The sequence below is a fragment of the Oncorhynchus mykiss genome, chromosome 19, assembly GCF_057628025.1.
Source record: "Oncorhynchus mykiss isolate SJ-2025 chromosome 19, ASM5762802v1, whole genome shotgun sequence".
In the NCBI taxonomy this organism is placed as follows: domain Eukaryota; kingdom Metazoa; phylum Chordata; class Actinopteri; order Salmoniformes; family Salmonidae; genus Oncorhynchus; species Oncorhynchus mykiss.
In genome coordinates, this window is record NC_143040.1 from 1,042,501 (window position 1) to 1,065,875 (window position 23,375).

The 23,375-nt window shown below is 43.9% G+C and overlaps 1 protein-coding gene and 1 long non-coding RNA gene across 10 annotated transcripts in view; both read right to left on the minus strand.

Annotated features, from left to right (window-relative positions):
- Positions 1–23,375, minus strand: part of LOC149974621 (kelch-like protein 5) — a 63,252-nt gene that overhangs the window by 15,467 nt on the left and 24,410 nt on the right. For 5 of the 9 annotated variants that reach the window (XM_090209761.1, XM_090209763.1, XM_090209757.1 and 2 more), the window contains exons 2-9: positions 21,155–21,343; positions 15,797–15,933; positions 11,854–12,050; positions 10,741–10,953; positions 9,682–9,751; positions 3,244–3,360; positions 2,323–2,372; positions 1,849–2,050 (exon numbers count right to left, since the gene is read on the minus strand). In XM_090209761.1, coding sequence (XP_090065887.1) covers positions 1,849–2,050; positions 2,323–2,372; positions 3,244–3,360; positions 9,682–9,751; positions 10,741–10,953; positions 11,854–12,050; positions 15,797–15,933; positions 21,155–21,303 — 1,135 coding nt within the window. In that variant the 5' untranslated portion in view covers positions 21,304–21,343. The remainder of the gene's footprint in view (positions 1–1,848; positions 2,051–2,322; positions 2,373–3,243; positions 3,361–9,681; positions 9,752–10,740; positions 10,954–11,853; positions 12,051–15,796; positions 15,934–21,154; positions 21,344–23,375) is intronic. The other 4 variants (XM_090209762.1, XM_090209756.1, XM_090209764.1 and 1 more) reach the window with 1 other exon arrangement.
- Positions 19,243–19,540, minus strand: LOC149974622 (uncharacterized). Its single transcript, XR_016488707.1, has 2 exons — positions 19,465–19,540; positions 19,243–19,358 (listed from the first exon to the last, which is right to left on the minus strand). It is a non-coding gene; the product is annotated as an uncharacterized LOC149974622 (long non-coding RNA).

Below are 23,375 nucleotides of genomic sequence, written 5' to 3' on the forward strand. Positions count from 1 at the left end.
TGTATTAACACCTATAGATATTACAGTATATAGATATTACAGTATATATTAACACCTATAGATATTACAGTATATATATTAACACTATAGATATTACAGTATATATTAACACCTATAGATATTACAGTATATAGATATTACAGTATATATTAACACCTATAGATATTACAGTATATATTAACACTATAGATATTACAGTATATAGATATTACAGTATATATTAACACCTATAGATATTACAGTATATATTAACACCTATAGATATTACAGTATATATATTAACACTATAGATATTACAGCATATATTAACACCTATAGATATTACAGTATATAGATATTACAGTATATAGATATTACAGTATATATTAACACCTATAGATATTACAGTATATATATTAACACTATAGATATTACAGTATATATTAACACCTATAGATATTACAGTATATAGATATTACAGTATATATTAACACCTATAGATATTACAGTATATATATTAACACTATAGATATTACAGCATATATTAACACCTATAGATATTACAGTATATAGATATTACAGTATATATTAACACCTATAGATATTACAGTATGTATTAACACCTATAGATATTACAGTATATATTAACACCTATAGATATTACAGTATATATTAACACCTATAGATATTACAGTATGTATTAACACCTATAGATATTACAGTATATATTAACACCTATAGATATTACAGTATGTATTAACACCTATAGATATTACAGTATGTATTAACACCTATAGATATTACAGTATATATTAACACCTATAGATATTACAGTATATATTAACACCTATAGATATTACAGTATGTATTAACACCTATATATATTACAGTATATATTAACACCTATAGATATTACAGTATCACCTATAGATATTACAGTATCACCTATAGATATTACAGTATATATTAACACCTATAGATATTACAGTATATATTAACACCTATAGATATTACAGTATGTATTAACACCTATATATATTACAGTATATATTAACACCTATAGATATTACAGTATCACCTATAGATATTACAGTATCACCTATAGATATTACAGTATATATTAACACCTATAGATATTACAGTATATATTAACACCTATAGATATTACAGTATATATTAACACCTATAGATATTACAGTATATAGATATTACAGTATATATTAACACCTATAGATATTACAGTATATATTAACACCTATAGATATTACAGCATATATTAACACCTATAGATATTACAGTATATAGATATTACAGTATATATTAACACCTATAGATATTACAGTATATATTAACACCTATAGATATTACAGTATGTATTAACACCTATAGATATTACAGTATATATTAACACCTATAGATATTACAGTATGTATTAACACCTATAGATATTACAGTATGTATTTTCACCTATAGATATTACAGTATGTATTAACACCTATAGATATTACAGTATATATTAACACCTATAGATATTACAGTATATATTAACACCTATAGATATTACAGTATATAGATATTACAGTATATATTAACACCTATAGATATTACAGTATATATTAACACCTATAGATATTACAGTATATATTAACACCTATAGATATTACAGTATATATTAACACCTATAGATATTACAGTATATATTAACACCTATAGATATTACAGTATATATTAACACCTATAGATATTACAGTATCACCTATAGATATTACAGTATCACCTATAGATATTACAGTATCACCTATAGATATTACAGTATCACCTATAGATATTACAGCATATATTAACACCTATAGATATTACAGTATGTACCAGACAACCCGTATTCTCTGTCCTCACCCAGCCCGTGTCTGTGTGTGGACATGGGCGGCATGACGCTCCAGCTGCCACCGTCCGGGTCGTAACACTCCACGGTGTTGAGGGTCTTCAGTCCGTCCCGACCCCCGACCACGTAGAGACGTCGATCCAACACACACACCCCGAACTGGAGTCTGCGCCCGCTCAACACCGCCACCTGGAAAGCTTTGGGTCTTTAATCTCACCTTCTAGTTTTGGTTAAAACAACTGGACTTTCATTTGTTGGGGGAGAAATGTGTTTAATATAATATAAGGTTTAAATATATAATAATATAAATATAAAGTTTAAATATATAATAATATATAATATAAGGTTTCATTTGTTGGGGGGAAATGTGTTGAATATATATAATATAAAATATAAATATATAATTTACTATAAATATAAGGTTTAATAATAATAATATAATATAAGGTTGATTTGTTTACCTGGCTCCACGCATCCCGACGCAGGCAGTACTGCTCTATACTGGTGGCTCCTGATACACACACACACACACACACACACACACACACACACACACACACACACACACACACACACACACACACACACACAGGTTATACAGTGAACATCAGAGGCTAACCTTTGGTAGCGTCCGTACCCCCAACAGCGAACATTAGAGGCTAACTTTGGTAGCGTCCGTACCCATTACAGTGAACATCAGAGGCTAACCTTTGGTAGCGTCCGTACCCATTACAGTGAACATCAGAGGCTAACCTTTGGTAGCGTCCATACCCCCAACAGCGAACATCAGAGGCTAACCTTTGGTAGCGTCCGTACCCATTACAGTGAACATTAGAGGCTAACTTTGGTAGCATCCGTACCCATTACAGTGAACATCAGAGGCTAACCTTTGGTAGCGTCCGTACCCATTACAGTGAACATCAGAGGCTAACCTTTGGTAGCGTCCATACCCATTACAGCGAACATCAGAGGCTAACCCTTGGTAGCGTCCATACCAACAACAGCGAACATCAGAGGCTAACCTTTGGTAGCGTCTATACCCATTACAGTGAACATCAGAGGCTAACCTTTGGTAGCGTCCATACCCATTACAGTGAACATCAGAGGCTAACCTTTGGTAGCGTCCATACCCATTACAGCGAACATCAGAGGCTAACCCTTGGTAGCGTCCATACCAACAACAGCGAACATCAGAGGCTAACCTTTGGTAGCGTCCATACCCATTACAGTGAACATCAGAGGCTAACCTTTGGTAGCGTCCATACCCATTACAGTGAACATCAGAGGCTAACCTTTGGTAGCGTCCATACCCATTACAGTGAACATCAGAGGCTAACCTTTGGTAGCGTCCGTACCCATTACAGTGAACATCAGAGGCTAACCTTTGGTAGCGTCCATACCCCCAACAGCGAACATGGCTCCTACAGTAGCTTTACGAGGTCTGGTTCTGGGGCTCTGCAGCAGGGGGCGCCGATGAGGCAGGAGATGGTACTTCATACCTGAACAATACAAATCAATACATTCATCACTCCACAGATCAATACACTCATCTATACATTATTCTATACGTCAATCTATACATTCATTACATTCATCAATACATGCATCAATACATTAATTACATGCATCAATACATGCATCAATACATTAATTACATTCATCAATACATTAATTACATTCATCAATACATTCATCAATACATTAATTACATGCATCAATACATTAATTACATTCATCAATACATTCATCAATACATTAATTACATTCATCAATACATTCATCAATACATTAATTACATGCATCAATACATTAATTACATTCATCATTACATTCATCAATACATTAATTACATTCATCAATACATTCATCAATACATTAATTACATGCACCAATACATTAATTACATGCATCAATACATTAATTACATTCATCATTACATTCATCAATACATTCATCAATACATTAATTACATTCATCAATACATTCATCACTACATTCATCAATACATTAATTACATTCATCAATACATTAATTACATTCATCAATACATTCATCAATACATTAATTACATTCATCAATACATTCATCAATACATTAATTACATGGATCAATACATTCATCAATACATTAATTACATGGATCAATACATTCATCAATACATTCATCAATACATTAATTACATTCATCAATACATTAATTACATTCATCAATACATTCATCAATACATTCATCACTACATTCATCAATACATTAATTACATTCATCAATACATTCATCACTACATTCATCAATACATTCATCAATACATTAATTACATTCATCAATACATTCATCAATACATTAATTACATGCATCAATACATTAATTACATTCATCATTACATTCATCAATACATTAATTACATTCATCAATACATTCATCACTACATTCATCAATACATTCATCAATACATTAATTACATTCATCAATACATTCATCAATACATTAATTACATGCACCAATACATTAATTACATGCATCAATACATTAATTACATTCATCATTACATTCATCAATACATTCATCAATACATTAATTACATTCATCAATACATTCATCACTACATTCATCAATACATTAATTACATTCATCAATACATTCATCAATACATTCATCAATACATTCATCAATACATTAATTACATGCATCAATACATTCATCAATACATTCATCAATACATTAATTACATGCATCAATACATTCATCAATACATTCATCAATACATTAATTACATTCATCAATACATTCATCAATACATTCATCAATACATTAATTACATTCATCAATACATTAATTACATTCATCAATACATTCATCAATACATTCATCAATACATTAATTACATGCATCAATACATTCATCAATACATTAATTACATGCACCAATACATTAATTACATGGATCAATACATTCATCAATACATGCATCAATACATTAATTACATTCATCAATACATTAATTACATGCATCAATACATTCATCAATACATTAATTACATGCACCAATACATTAATTACATTCATCATTACATTCATCAATACATTAATTACATGGATCAATACATTCATCAATACATTCATCAATACATTAATTACATTCATCAATACATTCATCAATACATTAATTACATGGATCAATACATTCATCAATACATTCATCAATACATTAATTACATTCATCAATACATTCATCAATACATTAATTACATGCATCAATACATTAATTACATGGATCAATACATTCATCAATACATTCATCAATACATTAATTACATGCATCAATACATTAATTACATTCATCAATACATTCATCAATACATTAATTACATGCATCAATACATTCATCAATACATTAATTACATGCATCAATACATTCATCAATACATTAATTACATGCATCAATACATTCATCAATACATTAATTACATGCATCAATACATTCATCAATACATTAATTACATGCATCAATACATTAATTACATTCATCAATACATTCATCAATACATTAATTACATGCATCAATACATTCATCAATACATTAATTACATGCATCAATACATTCATCAATACATTAATTACATTCATCAATACATTCATCAATACATTAATTACATGCATCAATACATTCATCAATACATTAATTACATGCATCTATACATTAATTACATTCATCAATACATTCATCAATACATTAATTACATTCATCAATACATTAATTACATTCATCAATACATTCATCAATACATTAATTACATTCATCAATACATTAATTACATTCATCAATACATTAATTACATGGATCAATACATTAATTACATGGATCAATACATTCATCAATACATTAATTACATTCATCAATACATTAATTACATTCATCAATACATTCATCAATACATTAATTACATTCATCAATACATTAATTACATTCATCAATACATTAATTACATGGATCAATACATTAATTACATGGATCAATACATTCATCAATACATTCATCAATACATTCATCAATACATGAACACCTTTATTTGTATGACATCAACAGATTGAAGTGCCTTTGAACGGGGGTTTGGTAGGAGGTGCCAGGAGCACCGGTTTGAGGTAGGAGGTGCCAGGAGCACCGGTTTGAGGTAGGAGGTGCCAGGAGCACCGGTAGGAGGTAGGAGGTGCCAGGAGCACCGGTTTGAGGTAGGAGGTGCCAGGAGCACCGGTAGGAGGTGCCAGGAGCACCGGTAGGAGGTGCCAGGAGCACCGGTTTGAGGTAGGAGGTGCCAGGAGCACCGGTAGGAGGTAGGAGGTGCCAGGAGCACCGGTTTGAGTGTGTCAAGAACTGCAACGCTGCTGGGTTTTTCACGCTCAACAGTTTCCCCTGTGTATCAAGAATGGTCCACCACCCCAAAGGACATCCAGCCAACTTGACACAACTTGTGGGAAGCGTTGGAGTCAACATGGGCCAGCATCCCTGTGGAACGCTTTCAACACCTTGTAGAGTCAACATGGACCAGCATCCCTGTGGAAGGCTTTCAACACCTTGTAGAGTCAACATGGGCCAGCATCCCTGTGGAACGCTTTCAACACCTTGTAGAGTCAACATGGACCAGCATCCCTGTGGAAGGCTTTCCACACACATGATTTCTAGGTGTTTGACGTCATTCCAACATATCAGTCAGTCAGCCAGCCAGTCAACCAGTCACTCAATCAGTCAGCCAGCTAGTCAGTCAGTCAATAAGCCAGCCAGCCAATCAATCAGTCAGCGAGCTAGTCAGTCAATCAGCCAGCCAGTCAACTACTCAGTCAATCAGTCAGCTAGTCAGTCAACCAGCCAGCCAGTCAGTCAATCAATCAAGTCAGTCAATCAGTCAGTCAGCTAGCCAATCAGACAGCCAGCCAGTCACCCAGACAGCCAGCCAGTCAATCAGTCAGATAGCCAGTCAGTCAGTCAACCAGCCAGTCAGTCAGTCAGTCAACCAGCCAGTCAATTTATAAATATCAACGTACACCACAACAAACTAAAAGGTTGCATAACCCTGGAGGTGTTGAGATGTACTGCCCCCTGGAGGTGTTGAGATGTACTGCCCCCTGGAGGTGTTGAGATGTACTGCCCCCTGGAGGTGTTGAGATGTACTGCCCCCTGGAGGTGTTGAGATGTACTGCCCCCGGAGGTGTTGAGATGTACTGCCCCCCGGAGGTGTTGAGATGTACTGCCCCCGGAGGTGTTGAGATGTACTGCCCCCTGGGGGTGTTGAGATGTACTGCCCCCTGGGGGTGTTGAGATGCACTGCCCCCTGGAGGTGTTGAGATGCACTGCCCCCTGGAGGTGTTGAGATGCACTGCCCCCTGGAGGTGTTGAGATGCACTGCCCCCTGGAGGTGTTGAGATGCACTGCCCCCTGGAGGTGTTGAGATGCACTGCCCCCTGGAGGTGTTGAGATGCACTGCCCCCTGGAGGTGTTGAGATGCACTGCCCCCTGGAGGTGTTGAGATGCACTGCCCCCTGGAGGTGTTGAGATGCACTGCCCCCTGGAGGTGTTGAGATGCACTGCCCCCTGGAGGTGTTGAGATGCACTGCCCCCTGGAGGTGTTGAGATGCACTGCCCCCTGGAGGTGTTGAGATGCACTGCCCCCTGGAGGTGTTGAGATGCACTGCCCCCTGGAGGTGTTGAGATGCACTGCCCCCTGGAGGTGTTGAGATGCACTGCCCCCTGGAGGTGTTGAGATGCACTGCCCCCTGGAGGTGTTGAGATGCACTGCCCCCTGGAGGTGTTGAGATGCACTGCCCCCTGGAGGTGTTGAGATGCACTGCCCCCTGGAGGTGTTGAGATGCACTGCCCCCTGGAGGTGTTGAGATGCACTGCCCCCTGGAGGTGTTGAGATGTACTGCCCCCTGGAGGTGTTGAGATGTACTGCCCCCGGGAGGTGTTGAGATGTACTGCCCCCTGGAGGTGTTGAGATGTACTGCCCCCTGGAGGTGTTGTCTGAATAGGTAAAAAGAGATGTACTGCCCCCTGGAGGTGTTGAGGTGCACTGCCCCCTGGAGGTGTTGCAATGTACTGCCCCCTGGAGGTGTTGCGATGTACTGCCTCCTGGGGTGTTGAGATGTACTGCCCCCTGGAGGTGTTGAGATGTACTGCCCCCTGGAGGTGTTGAGATGTACTGCCCCCTGGAGGTGTTGAGATGTACTGCCCCCTGGAGGTGTTGAGATGTACTGCCCCCTGGAGGTGTTGAGATATACTGCCCCCTGGAGGTGTTGAGATGTACTGCCCCCTGGAGGTGTTGTCTGAATAGGTAAAAAGAGATGTACTGCCCCCTGGAGGTGTTGAGGTGCACTGCCCCCTGGAGGTGTTGCAATGTACTGCCCCCTGGAGGTGTTGCGATGTACTGCCTCCTGGGGTGTTGAGATGTACTGCCCCCTGGAGGTGTTGAGATGTACTGCCCCCTGGAGGTGTTGAGATGTACTGCCCCCTGGAGGTGTTGAGATGTACTGCCCCCTGGAGGTGTTGAGATGTACTGCCCCCTGGAGGTGTTGAGATATACTGCCCCCTGGAGGTGTTGAGATGTACTGCCCCCTGGAGGTGTTGAGATGTACTGCCCCCTGGAGGTGTTGAGATGTACTGCCCCCTGGAGGTGTTGAGATGTACTGCCCCCTGGAGGTGTTGAGATGTACTGCCCCCTGGAGGTGTTGAGATGTACTGCCCCCTGGAGGTGTTGAGATGTACTGCCCCCTGGAGGTGTTGAGATGTACTGCCCCCTGGAGGTGTTGAGATGTACTGCCCCCTGGGGGTGTTGAGATGTACTGCCCCCTGGGGGTGTTGAGATGTACTGCCCCCTGGAGGTGTTGAGATGTACTGCCCCCTAGAGGTGTTGAGATGTACTGCCCCCTGGAGGTGTTGAGATGTACTGCCCCCTGGAGGTGTTGAGATGTACTGCATCTCAGTAGGGAAGACAGATTTGGGACAAGGCCTGGCAGTACCTTCAGCAGTAGGGAAGACAGATTTAGGACACGGCCTGTGTGTCCTACCTTCAGCAGTAGGGAAGACAGATTTAGGACAGGGCCTGTCAGTATGACCTACTTTCAGCAGTAGGGAAGACAGATTTAGGACAAGGCCTGTCAGTATGACCTACCTTCAGCAGTAGGGAAGACAGATTTAGGACAAGGCCTGTCAGTACCTTCAGCAGTAGGGAAGACAGATTTAGGACAAGGACTGTGTGTCCTACCTTCAGCAGTAGGGAAGACAGATTTAGGACAGGGCCTGTCAGTATGACCTACCTTCAGCAGTAGGGAAGACAGATTTAGGACAAGGCCTGTCAGTACCTTCAGCAGTAGGGAAGACAGATTTAGGACAAGGCCTGTGTGTCCTACCTTCAGCAGTAGGGAAGACAGATTTAGGACAAGGCCTGTGTGTCCTACCTTCAGCAGTAGGGAAGACAGATTTAGGACAAGGCCTGTCAGTACCTTCAGCAGTAGGGAAGACAGATTTAGGACAGGGCCTGTCAGTACCTTCAGCAGTAGGGAAGACAGATTTAGGACAAGGCCTGTCAGTACCTTCAGCAGTAGGGAAGACAGATTTAGGACAGGGCCTGTGTGTCCTACCTTCAGCAGTAGGGAAGACAGATTTAGGACAAGGACTGTGTGTCCTACCTTCAGCAGTAGGGAAGACAGATTTAGGACAAGGCCTGTGTGTCCTACCTTCAGCAGTAGGGAAGACAGATTTAGGACAAGGCCTGTGTGTCCTACCTTCAGCAGTAGGGAAGACAGATTTAGGACAAGGCCTGTGTGTCCTACCTTCCATTAAAAGCCTCTGACTCTCCACACTGTCTCGGAGCAGAGGGTTACACTCCAGGTCTGCTAGAAACTACACACACACACACACACACGAGAGAGAGAAAAGCAAATTAACAGCTAGTATGTGTTGTCTCACTAATCTGATAATACATAGACGTGTGTGTGTGTGGGTGCTGTGTGTGTGTGTGGTGCTGTGTGTGTGTGTGTGTGTGTTGCTGTGTGTGTGTGTGTGTGTTGCTGTGTGTGTGTGTGTGTGTGGTGCTGTGTGTGTGTGTGTGTGTGTGTGTGTGTGTAGTGTAGTGTGTGGTGTAGTGTGTGTGTGTGTGTGTGTGTGTGGGGTGTAGTGTGTGGGGTGTAGTGTGTGTGTAGTGTAGTGTGTGTGTTGCTGTGTGTGTTGCTGTGTGTGTGTGTGTGTGGTGTGTGTGTTGCTGTGTGTGTGTGGGGTGTAGTGTTCTATATGAATCAATCACGGAGAACAGGTCTGAAGCAACAATTCAACCTTCCTCGTTTACCTCCCTCTTCCCCTCCCCCTCTCTCCCCTGTGTATTGACTACAGAATGAACCCTGGGGAAGGTGTATATATATGAGAGAGGGAGTCGGGTGGGGGGGGGGGCAGCCTCTTCACTTGTCTGCTAAACTACTGTCTCCTCTCTTCCTCTACTCCAGCTCTCACCACTTCATCTTGGCTTTTATGGGCCCTCTCCCCTCCCCTGTAAATGTGTTTGGTATGCTCCAACTGATTTATGCTCCATAGACTGAACCAACTGGAGAGGCAGGGAGGGTGATCTGACCTTTAGTGATTTAAAGGGCTTTTCACCAGTTAATTAACCAATTATTGACTAGCTGTTTTACTAGCTGTTTGTCAGGTTGTCTGGGTAGATGGTTGATTGACTGGTTGGATGATTGATTGATTTGTTGATTGGTTGGATTATTGATTGAGTGATTTCTTGATTGATTGGCTGACTGATTGGTTGGATGATTGATTGGTGTATTCCTAGTTGTGATGATGTGAGGTTTGAGAATGGGGGAGATGAGAGAGAGAGAGAGAGAGAGAGAGACCTGTGCTTGCAGTAAAGGCAGTCGTATGTGAGCGAGGAGCGAGGGCAGGTGTGGTTGCCGGGTGGAAACGTCATGGCGGACCCAGCTTAGCAATGCTGTAACCACGGTTTCCTCGTCTGGAACATTCATATCGTCGGAGGACAACAATCTGTCCATCTCTTCTAGCGGGAGGAGGAGAAACTCCTGACCTTTAACCACCTCCACAAACTTCTCCTGAGGGAGAGAGGAGAGAGAGGGAGGAGAGAGGGAGGAGAGAGGGAGGAGAGAGGGAGGAGAGAGGGAGGAGAGAGGGGAGAGAGAGGGGAGAGAGAGGGAGGTAGGAGATGGAGGAGAGGAAGAGAGGAAGAGAGGAAGAGAGGAAGAGAGGAAGAGAGGAAGAGAGGAAGAGAGGAAGAGAGGAAGAGAGGAAGAGAGGAAGAGAGAGAGAATATAGAGAGAGGAGAGAGAATATAGAGAGAGGAGAGAAGAGAATCAGGGAGAGGAGAGGAGAGAATCAGGAAGAGGAGAGAATCAGGGAGAGAATCAGGGAGAGGAGAGGAGAGAATCAGGGAGAGGAGAGGAGAGAATCAGGGAGAGGAGAGGAGAGGATCAGGGAGAGGAGAGGAGAGGATCAGGGAGAGGAGAGGAGAGAATCAGGGAGAGGAGATGAGAGAATCAGGGAGAGGAGAGGAGAGAATCAGGGAGAGGAGAGGAGAGAATCAGGGAGAGGAGAGGAGAGAATCAGGGAGAGGAAGCGGAGAGAATCAGGGAGAGGAGAGAAATAGAGCAGCTTTTCCAGACACCATAGCAACCCTCCATGGAAACAGTAGTTGTGATGATAATGGGGAGACCGTGTGTGTGTGTGTGAAGTGAACGGAAAACACGAAAGAGGAAGGGGAAATAAGAATGGGAGTGTGTACCTACCATGGTGTAGCTGTGGGCCGTGTGGTGGAGGTGTGTACAGCTCTGTGTGTCTGTGGGAGTGTGTACCTACCATGGTGTAGCTGTGGGCAGTGTGGTGGAGGTGTGTACAGCTCTGTGTGTCTGTGGGAGTGTGTACCTACCATGGTGTAGCTGTGGGCAGTGTGGTGGAGGTGTGTACAGCTCTGTGTGTCTGTGGGAGTGTGTACCTACCATGGTGTAGCTGTGGGCCGTGTGGTGGAGGTGTGTACAGCTCTGTGTGTCTGCGTAGCTGCGTATCCCCAGACAGTTAGACGGGTGGAGCTGTTTGATGAGGAAGTTACAGCAGGCCTGGACGACTGACTGGAGCTGGAGGAGACATGATACTGACAATATACACTCTATAGTGTCCTCTCTCAACTCCACACGACCTGGAGAGGCACACAGAGAGAGGCACAGAGAGAGAGAGACAGAGAGAGAGAGACAGAGACACAGAGAGAGAGAGACACAGAGAGAGGCACAGAGAGAGAGAGACAGAGAGAGACAGAGAGAGACCGAGAGAGAGAGAGAGACAGAGAGAGAGAGATACATAATTTGATTACTTTTGTTGCTAAGAATTGAAATGTAAACTTGTAGTGTATTCAATATTTAAAAATACTTGTGTCACACACACACACACACACACACCCGACAGTTTATTAGGTACACCGGAAACCCTCATATATACTCAGAGGCTCTATAGGGTTGAGGACTGGGGGGGACTGACCAGGACACTCAGAGAGGCTCTATAGGGTTGAGGACTGGGGACTGACCAGGACACTCAGAGAGGCTCTATAGGGTTGAGGACTGGGGACTGACCAGGACACTCAGAGAGGCTCTATAGGGTTGAGGACTGGGGGGACTGACCAGGACACTCAGAAAGGCTCTATAGGGTTGAGGACTGGGGGGACTGACCAGGACACTCAGAAAGGCTCTATAGGGTTGAGGACTGGGGGGACTGACCAGGACACTCAGAGAGGCTCTATAGGGTTGAGGACTGGGGACTGACCAGGACACTCAGAGAGGCTCTATAGGGTTGAGGACTGGGGACTGACCAGGACACTTAGAGGCTCTATAGGGTTGAGGACTGGGGAGACTGACCAGGACACTCAGAGAGGCTCTATAGGGTTGAGGACTGGGGGGACTGACCAGGACACTCAGAGAGGCTCTATAGGGTTGAGGACTGGGGGGACTGACCAGGACACTCAGAGAGGCTCTATAGGGTTGAGGACTGGGGGGACTGACCAGGACACTCAGAGAGGCTCTATAGGGTTGAGGACTGGGGGGACTGACCAGGACACTCAGAGAGGCTCTATAGGGTTGAGGACTGGGGGGACTGACCAGGACACTCAGAAAGGCTCTATAGGGTTGAGGACTGGGGGGACTGACCAGGACACTCAGAAAGGCTCTATAGGGTTGAGGACTGGGGGGACTGACCAGGACACTCAGAGAGGCTCTATAGGGTTGAGGACTGGGGACTGACCAGGACACTCAGAGAGGCTCTATAGGGTTGAGGACTGGGGACTGACCAGGACACTCAGAGGCTCTATAGGGTTGAGGACTGGGGGGACTGACCAGGACACTCAGAGAGGCTCTATAGGGTTGAGGACTGGGGGGACTGACCAGGACACTCAGAGAGGCTCTATAGGGTTGAGGACTGGGGGGACTGACCAGGACACTCAGAGAGGCTCTATAGGGTTGAGGACTGGGGGGACTGACCAGGACACTCAGAGAGGCTCTATAGGGTTGAGGACTGGGGGGACTGACCAGGACACTCAGAGAGGCTCTATAGGGTTGAGGACTGGGGGGACTGACCAGGACACTCAGAAAGGCTCTATAGGGTTGAGGACTGGGGGGACTGACCAGGACACTCAGAAAGGCTCTATAGGGTTGAGGACTGGGGGGACTGACCAGGACACTCAGAAAGGCTCTATAGGGTTGAGGACTGGGGGGACTGACCAGGACACTCAGAAAGGCTCTATAGGGTTGAGGACTGGGGGGACTGACCAGGACACTCAGAGAGGCTCTATAGGGTTGAGGACTGGGGGGACTGACCAGGACACTCAGAGAGGCTCTATAGGGTTGAGGACTGGGGGGACTGACCAGGACACTCAGAGAGGCTCTATAGGGTTGAGGACTGGGGGGACTGACCAGGACACTCAGAAAGGCTCTATAGGGTTGAGGACTGGGGGGACTGACCAGGACACTCAGAAAGGCTCTATAGGGTTGAGGACTGGGGGGGACTGACCAGGACACTCAGAAAGGCTCTATAGGGTTGAGGACTGGGGGGACTGACCAGGACACTCAGAAAGGCTCTATAGGGTTGAGGACTGGGGGGACTGACCAGGACACTCAGAAAGGCTCTATAGGGTTGAGGACTGGGGGGACTGACCAGGACACTCAGAGAGGCTCTATAGGGTTGAGGACTGGGGGGACTGACCAGGACACTCAGAGAGGCTCTATAGGGTTGAGGACTGGGGGGACTGACCAGGACACTCAGAGAGGCTCTATAGGGTTGAGGACTGGGGGGACTGACCAGGACACTCAGAGAGGCTCTATAGGGTTGAGGACTGGGGGGACTGACCAGGACACTCAGAAAGGCTCTATAGGGTTGAGGACTGGGGGGACTGACCAGGACACTCAGAAAGGCTCTATAGGGTTGAGGACTGGGGGGACTGACCAGGACACTCAGAGAGGCTCTATAGGGTTGAGGACTGGGGACTGACCAGGACACTCAGAGAGGCTCTATAGGGTTGAGGACTGGGGACTGACCAGGACACTCAGAGGCTCTATAGGGTTGAGGACTGGGGGGACTGACCAGGACACTCAGAGAGGCTCTATAGGGTTGAGGACTGGGGGGACTGACCAGGACACTCAGAAAGGCTCTATAGGGTTGAGGACTGGGGGGACTGACCAGGACACTCAGAAAGGCTCTATAGGGTTGAGGACTGGGGGGACTGACCAGGACACTCAGAAAGGCTCTATAGGGTTGAGGACTGGGGGGACTGACCAGGACACTCAGAAAGGCTCTATAGGGTTGAGGACTGGGGGGACTGACCAGGACACTCAGAAAGGCTCTATAGGGTTGAGGACTGGGGGGACTGACCAGGACACTCAGAAAGGCTCTATAGGGTTGAGGACTGGGGGGACTGACCAGGACACTCAGAAAGGCTCTATAGGGTTGAGGACTGACCAGGACACTCAGAGAGGCTCTATAGGGTTGAGGACTGGGGGGGACTGACCAGGACACTCAGAGAGGCTCTATAGGGTTGAGGACTGGGGGGGACTGACCAGGACACTCACTGTCATGTTCCAGGCTGTTTGTTTTTCAACTCCTCATTTGTCCAGTGTTGATGATGTCGTGTCCACTGGAGACACTTCTTCTTGTTGTTAGCTGATAGGACTGGAACCCGGTGTGGTCGTCTGCTGTAAATAGCCAATCCGCAAACGTTTCTTACTGAATCCGACGTGCCTGGCCCCGCCCATCACACCACGCTCAGAGTCACTTAGTTTCACACGTGTTGCCCAGTCTAAAGTCCAAAGGAACAGTAACTGAATGTCTTGACGCCCTGTCTGTAGGAGCCATCCATTATGGTGAATGGGACGTTGTACCTAATAAACTGTCCGGTGGAACAGTAACTGAATGTCTTGATGCCTGTCTGTAGGAGCCATCCATTATGGTGAATGGGACGGTGTACCTAATAAACTGTCCGATGGAAAAGTAACTGAATGTCTTGATGCCTGTCTGTAGGAGCCATCCATTATGGTGAATGGGACGGTGTACCTAATAAACTGTCCGATGGAACAGTAACTGAATGTCTTGATGCCTGTCTGTAGGAGCCATCTATTATGGTGAATGGGACGGTGTACCTAATAAACTGTCCAGTGGAACAGTAACTGAATGTCTTGATGCCTGTCTGTAGGAGCCATCCATTATGGTGAATGGGACGGTGTACCTAATAAACTGTCCGATGGAACAGTAACTGAATGTCTTGATGCCTGTCTGTAGGAGCCATCCATTATGGTGAATGGGACGGTGTACCTAATAAACTGTCCGGTGAGTGTGTGTGATATAAATAGTATAGTGCACTTCTTTTGGCCTGAACCCTACACAGGGGTGGTGTGTAATTGTGTGTACCTGTGTAAGCGTATTGTACCAGCACCCACAATGCATCAGGGTCCACCCCCTCCATCTTAACCTCTTCCTGTTTGGCCTCTCGGACATCACTGGTGAACATGGCCGCAAAGTAGTCAGACACCGACGACAGGACCAGTCTGACAGGAAGGAAGGGAGGGGAATTCAGATGGAGAGAGAGAGAGAGACAGGACCAGTCTGACAGGAAGGAAGGGAGGGGAATTCAGATGTTCAGACCAGAGAGAGAGACAGGACCAGTCTGACAGGAAGGAAGGGAGGGGAATTCAGATGTTCAGACCAGAGAGAGAGACAGGACCAGTCTGACAGGAAGGAAGGGAGGGGAATTCAGATGTTCAGACCAGAGAGAGAGACAGGACCAGTCTGACAGGAAGGAAGGGAGGGGAATTCAGATGTTCAGACCAGAGAGAGAGACAGGACCAGTCTGACAGGAAGGGAGGGAGGGGAATTCAGATGTTCAGACCAGAGAGAGAGACAGGACCAGTCTGACAGGAAGGGAGGGAGGGGAATTCAGATGTTCAAACCAGAGAGAGAGACAGGACCAGACCACTGTGACTGACCCAAAATTAAAGAAAGCTTTGACTATGTACAGACTCAGTGAGCATAGCTTTGCTATTGAGAAAGGCCGCCGTAGGCAGACATGGCTCTCAAGAGAAGACAGGCTATGTGCTCACTGCCCACAAAATGAGGTGGAAACTGAGCTGCACTTCCTAACCTCCTGCCCAATGTATGACCATAATTAGAGAGACATATTTCCCTCAGATTACACAGATACACAAAGAATTCGAAAACAAATCCAATTTTGATAAACTCCCATATCTACTGGGTGAAATTCCACTGTGTGACATCACAGCAGCAAGATTTGTGACCTGTTGCCACGAGAAAAGGGCAACCAGTGAAGAACACACACCATTGTAAATACAACCCATATTTATGCTTATTTATTTTCATCTTGTGTCCTTTAACCATTTGTACATTGTTAAAACACTGTATATATATATATATATATAATATATAACATTTGTAATGTCTTTGTCTTTATTGTTTTGAAACTTCTGTATGTGTAATGTTTACTGTTAATTTTACTTTATATATTCACTTTATATATTATCTACCTCACTTGCTTTGGCAATATTAACACATGTTTCCCATGCCAATAAAGCCCTTGAATAGAGAGAGACAGAGAGACAGAGACATAGAGACATAGAGACAGAGAGATAGTACTTCGCTCCATTCATCATCATTTTCCCCTCGATCCTGACTAGTCTCCCAGTCCCTGCTGCTGAAAAACAAACCCCACGGCATCATGCTGCCACCACCATGCTTCACCGTAGGGATGGTGCAAGGTTTCCTCCAGACGTGAAGCCTGGCATTCAGGCCAAAGAGTTCAATTTGTTGTCATGACGTTGGCCTGTTGGTCAGGTTTATGACCCCCATAAATACCTTCCCCCCCCTTTCCTCTCACTCTACTAACCAGTTGAAAATATGCGTTGGTACTTAAAGAATATGATGTCAGACCAGTTGTCGTCTGGGACATTATTACTGATGATAGGACGACATAAACTGTATCTTGGAAAGTCTACACATTCTAGTTATCAGATTCACATGAAATGTTTAAATATGAAACTATTTGTGAAAAGATTAAATGTAATTTTAGCTTCTAAATGCGAGAATTGTTTCCGTAAGGTAAATTCTGTTCACTGCGTGGCCCCGCCCAAGTGAACAGACATTGGTTGTAAACTATGAAACACACCTTTCTCTCCCCACTACATAAGTCCCTATTAACGAAATTAACATGTGTTCCCGGGGACGTGAGGACGACGGTCTATACGTTAAATGGGGCCAATATCAAACTACAGAACTAAGCCAACTTCAGCGTGAGCTTCAAGTATGGCAACTTGGTATGAACTTTGAACTCTTATTCACTAAAGAAGTGATACCTCCTAGCCGTTGAGTTAGCAGCAGCAGCTGTAAACGTGGACTAGGAAAGGACGGACAAAGTGTCTCTTCTACCAAACATACGACGGTACCACAACGCATCCGTTCTACCAGACATTCTTCAAAAGGACAGGAAGATCTCTGTTGGCCAACACGGCCTTCCATCTACGACCAACCTATTGAAGCAGCGCTCAGAGTAAATATTTCTTGCATTTTCCCTTTTTTCCAAAATGGGCGGTTATTTTGAATGCATAAGATTCTGTATTTACGATAGCATAGCTTCATGAGGTCCGATCAGAGACCAAATTCCATTTATTCCTCAGTCTTCCTGCTCTTTCACTCAAACCCAACCCCCTTTCTTTGTGTAACTAGCCGTCATATCTGTTCCGTCCACTAGGGACGTTTTCTTTATTGACATCATTAGTGATCAATGTATGACCCATCCTGTGTATGTGTAATTCTGTGTGACTGTTTAGGTATTTAGTAAATAAATAATGAAACCAAATTGTTGTGTTGCTGATTCAACTTGTTAGCCAGGGTTCATAAAGATAACCAAGAATGTACAACTTTCAGATGAGGCTGAATAAGGTGATGATTAATATTGACTGCTACGGATGTAAAATATTACTAGGTCTTTAAGAGTTTATTCGGAAGATAACAGCTCTATAAATATTATTTTGTGGTGCCCGACTCTCTAGTTAATTACATTTACATGATTAGCTCAATCAGGTAATATTAATTACAGTGAAAGGATTTTATAGAATAGCATCTAGTCTTATCACTTCATCCGCCATAGCAAAGACACAGCACTTGGTTTCATCAGACCAGAGAAAATGGTTTCTCATGATCTGAAAGTCTTCAGGTGCCTTTTGGCAAACTCCAAGCGGGCTGTCATGTGTCTTTTACTGAGGAGTTGCTTCCGTCTGGCCACTCTACCATGAAGGCCTGATTGGTGGAGTGCTGCAGAGATGGGAGAATTTTCCAGAAGGACATCCATCTCCACAGAGGAACTCTAGATCTCTGTCAGAATGACCATTGGGTTCTTGGTCACCTCCCTGACCAAGGCTTTTCTCCCCCGATTGGTCAGTTTGGCCGGGTGGCCAGATCTTAGAAGAGTTTTAGTGGTTCCAAACTTCTTCCATTTCAGAATGATGGAGGCCACTGTGTTCTTGGGGACCTTCAATGGCGCAGACATTTGTTGGTACCCTTCCCCAGATCTGTGCATCAACACAATCCTGTCTCGAGGCTCTACGGACAGTTCCTTCAACCTTGGGTTTTCTGCTCTGACATGCACTGTCAACTGTGGGACCATTTATAGACAGATATGTGCCTTTCCAAAATCATGTCCAAATCAATTAAATTTACCACAGGTGGACTCCAATCAATTTATAGAAACATCTCAAGGATGATTCATGGAAACAGGATGCACCTGAGCTCAATTTAGAGGCTCATAGCAAAGGGTCTGAATAGTTATGTAAATAAGGTATTTCTGATTTTTAATTTTTAATACATTTGCACACAAAAAAAGCTTTGTCATTATGGGGTACTGTGATGTCATTATGGGGTATTGTGATGTCATTATGGGGTATTGTGATGTCATTATGGGGTACTGTGATGTCATTATGGGGTACTGTGATGTCTTTATGGGGTACTGTGATGTCATTATGGGGTACTGTGATGTCATTATGGGGTACTGTGATGTCATTATGGGGTACTGTGATGTCCTTATGGGGTATTGTGATGTCATTATGGGGTATTGTGATGTCATTATGGGGTATTGTGATGTCATTATGGGGTATTGTGATGTCATTATGGGGTACTGTGTGTAGATCAATGAGGCAGTGTATTAATTTAAATATATTTTAGAATGTATGTAACATTAAAATGTGGAAACAGTCGAGAGAAGACATTGTCAAATCAAAACAGGGGGCGTGTTCACTGGAGGTAGAAGCTGTCAACTCAGTTTTTCACAATTCCTGACATTTAATCCTAGTAAAATATTCCCTGTTTTAGGCCAGTCACCACTTTATTTTAAGAATGTGAAATGTCAGAATAATAGTAGAGAGAATTATTTATTTAAGCTTTTATTTATTTCATCACATTCCCAGTGGGTCAGAAGTTTACATACATTCAATTAGTATTTGGTAGCATTGCCTTTAAATAGTTTAACTTGGGTCAAACGTTTCGAGTAGCCTTCCACAAGCTTCCCACAATAAGTTGGGTGAATTTTGGCCCATTCCTTCTGACAGAGCTGGTGTAACGGAGTCAGGTTAGTAGGCCTCCTTTCTCGCACACGCTTTTTCAGTTCTTCCCATACATTTTCTATGTGATTGAGGTCAGGGCTTTGTGATGGCCACTCCAATACCTAGACTTTGTTGTCCTTAAGCCATTTTGCCACAACTTTGGAAGTATGCTTGGGGTCATTGTCCATTTGGAAGACCCATTTGAGACCAAGCTTTAACTTCCTGACTGATGTCTTGAGATGTTGCTTCAATATATCCACATAATTTTCCTTCCTCATGATGCCATCTATTTTGTGAAGTGCACCAGTCCCTCCTGCAGCAAAGCACCCCCACAACATGATGCTGCCACCCCTGTGAATGACAGTTGGGATGGTGTTCTTCGGGTGTAATTAGCCTCCCCCTTTTCCTCCAAACATAACGATGGTCATTATTGGCCAAACAGCTATATTTTTGTCCCCATGTGCAGTTGCAAAGCGTCGTCTTGCTTTTTTATGGCGGTTTTGGAGCAGTGGATTCTTCCTTGATGAGCGGCCTTTCAGGTTATGTCGATATAGGACTAGTTTTACTGTGGATATAGATACTTCTGTACCTGTTTCCTCCTCTTATACTTGCGTACTATGGTTTGTACAGATGAACGTGGTACCTTCAGGTGTTTGGAAATTACTCCCAAGGGTGAACCAGACTTGTGAAGGTCTACAAATGTTTTTCCTGAGGTCTTGGCTGATTTCTTTTGATTTCCCATGATGTCAAGCAAAGAGGCACTGAGTTTGAAGGTAGGCCTTGAAATAGATCAACAGGTACACCTCCAATTGACTCATAGGATGTCAATTAGACACCATTTTCTGGAATTTTCCAAGCTGTTTAAAAAGGCACAGTCAACTTAGTGTATGTAAACTTCTGACCCACTGGAATTGTGATAGAGCGAATTATAAAATGAAATAATCTCTCTGTAAACAATTGTTGTAACAATGATTTGTGTCATGCACAAAGTAGATGTCCTAACCGACTTGCCAAAACTATAGTTTGTTAACAAGAAATTTGTAGAGTGGTTGAAAAACGAGTTTTAATGACTCCAACCAAAGTGTATGTAAACTTCCTACTTCAATATTGTGTGTGTGTGTGTGTGTGTGTGTGTGTGTGTGTGTGTGTGTGTGTGTGTTACCTGTGAGCAGGTATCCTCCTGTCCCCTGCCACCAGAGTGACGTCACACAGCTGCTTGGTTCGGAGGTAGGTCTCCATCCTGCTGAAGGTCAGGTCTGCGTGTGTGTGAGCCGTGTACACACACTCGTCGGGGGACGCACACGGTTCCATCGACACACATGAGGACAGCGTTGCGCTGCTGTTGGAAGTCCTACACACACACACAGAACACACACACTTTCAAGATAGTGTTTTAATTGTCAGTCTATGGCAACCAAGACCATAGCATGACACACACTGCAATTTAGTCTGCTGCATTTTATAACCGTTAAGTGCCTTTGAACGGGGGTATGGTAGTAGGTGCCAGGAGCACCAGTTTGAGTGTGTCAAGAACTGCAATGCTGCTGGGTTAGATAATCCTGAATGAATCGTGAATAATGATGAGTGAGAAAGTTAGATGCACAAATGTCATACCCCCAAGACATGCTAACCTTGTCATTACAATAACAGGGGAGAGGTTAGCATTTTATAACCTCTCACCATTACAATAACAGGGGAGAGGTTAGCATTTTATATCATAGCCCCAAGACATGCTAACCTCTCACCATTACAATAACAGGGGAGGTTAGCATTTTATAACCTCTCACCATTACAATAACAGGGGAGGTTAGCATTTTATAACCTCTCACCATTACAATAACAGGGGAGGTTAGCATTTTATAACCTCTCACCATTACAATAACAGGGGAGGTTAGCATTTGTTGGTGGGGTTGTGATATTTATGCCTATAACTTTCTCACATATTATTTACGACTCATTGAGGATTATTCGTAATCATTGTAGCATTCACATTAAAACGTAGAAATATATTCTATTTTTGTATTAACAATAAAAGTGACTCTAAAATAACACACTACATTATTTACCGTTCATTTCTATTGGGCTCAAAATAATCAGAAACACAACCAAAACAAACAGCAAATGAATCCAACAAGTTGTTAGAGTCACATGTAGTCATAATGTGCTATGAATATGGGGACCAAATACTTTTAAGTGAATTTGTCCCAATACTTTTGCTTCCCTAAAATGTGGGGGGGGACAATATACACAAAGTGCTGTAATTTCTAAACGGTTCACCCAATATGGATGAAAATACCCTGAAATTAGTGCTGAACGATTAACCGAAATGTCTGTTATTTTTTAATTTTTTTAAAACAACCAATTGACCAACGTTGGTTAAATTATTTGAATTCCATTTCGTTCTTTCTTTCTCCTGTGAGCTATGATTTGCAGTTTCTGTAGAGAAATCCGATCAAGCATGAACTGTAACATTGTGGTATGGGACTTGTAGACCCACAGCGAGCCTCCTATCTACGGTAGACCCAGAGCGGGCCTCCTATCTACGGTAGACCCACAGCGAGCCTCCTATCTACGGTAGACCCACAGCGAGCCTCCTATCTACGGTAGACCCACAGCGAGCCTCCTATCTACGGTAGACCCACAGCGAGCCTCCTATCTACGGTAGACCCACAGCGAGCCTCCTATCTACGGTAGACCCACAGCGAGCCTCCTATATACGGTAGACCCACAGCGAGCCTCCTATCTACGGTAGACCCACAGCGAGCCTCCTATCTACGGTAGACCCACAGCGAGCCTCCTATCTACGGTAGACCCACAGCGAGCCTCCTATCTACGGTAGACCCACAGCGGGCCTCCTATATACGGTAGACCCACAGCGGGCCTCCTATATACGGTAGACCCACAGCGAGCCTCCTATATACGGTAGACCCACAGCGGGCCTCCCATATACGGTAGACCCACAGCGAGCCTCCCATATACGGTAGACCCAGAGCGAGCCTCCCATATACGGTAGACCCAGAGCGAGCCTCCCATATACGGTAGACCCAGAGCGAGCCTCCTATATACGGTAGACCCAGAGCGAGCCTCCTATATACGGTAGACCCACAGCGAGCCTCCTATATACGGTAGACCCACAGCGAGCCTCCTATCTACGGTAGACCCACAGCGAGCCTCCTATCTACGGTAGACCCACAGCGGGCCTCCTATATACGGTAGACCCACAGCGGGCCTCCTATATACGGTAGACCCACAGCGGGCGTCCTATATACGGTAGACCCACAGCGAGCGTCCGATATACGGTAGACCCACAGCGAGCGTCCTATATACCGTAGACCCACAGCGAGCCTCCTATATACCATAGACCCACAGCGGGCCTCCTATAT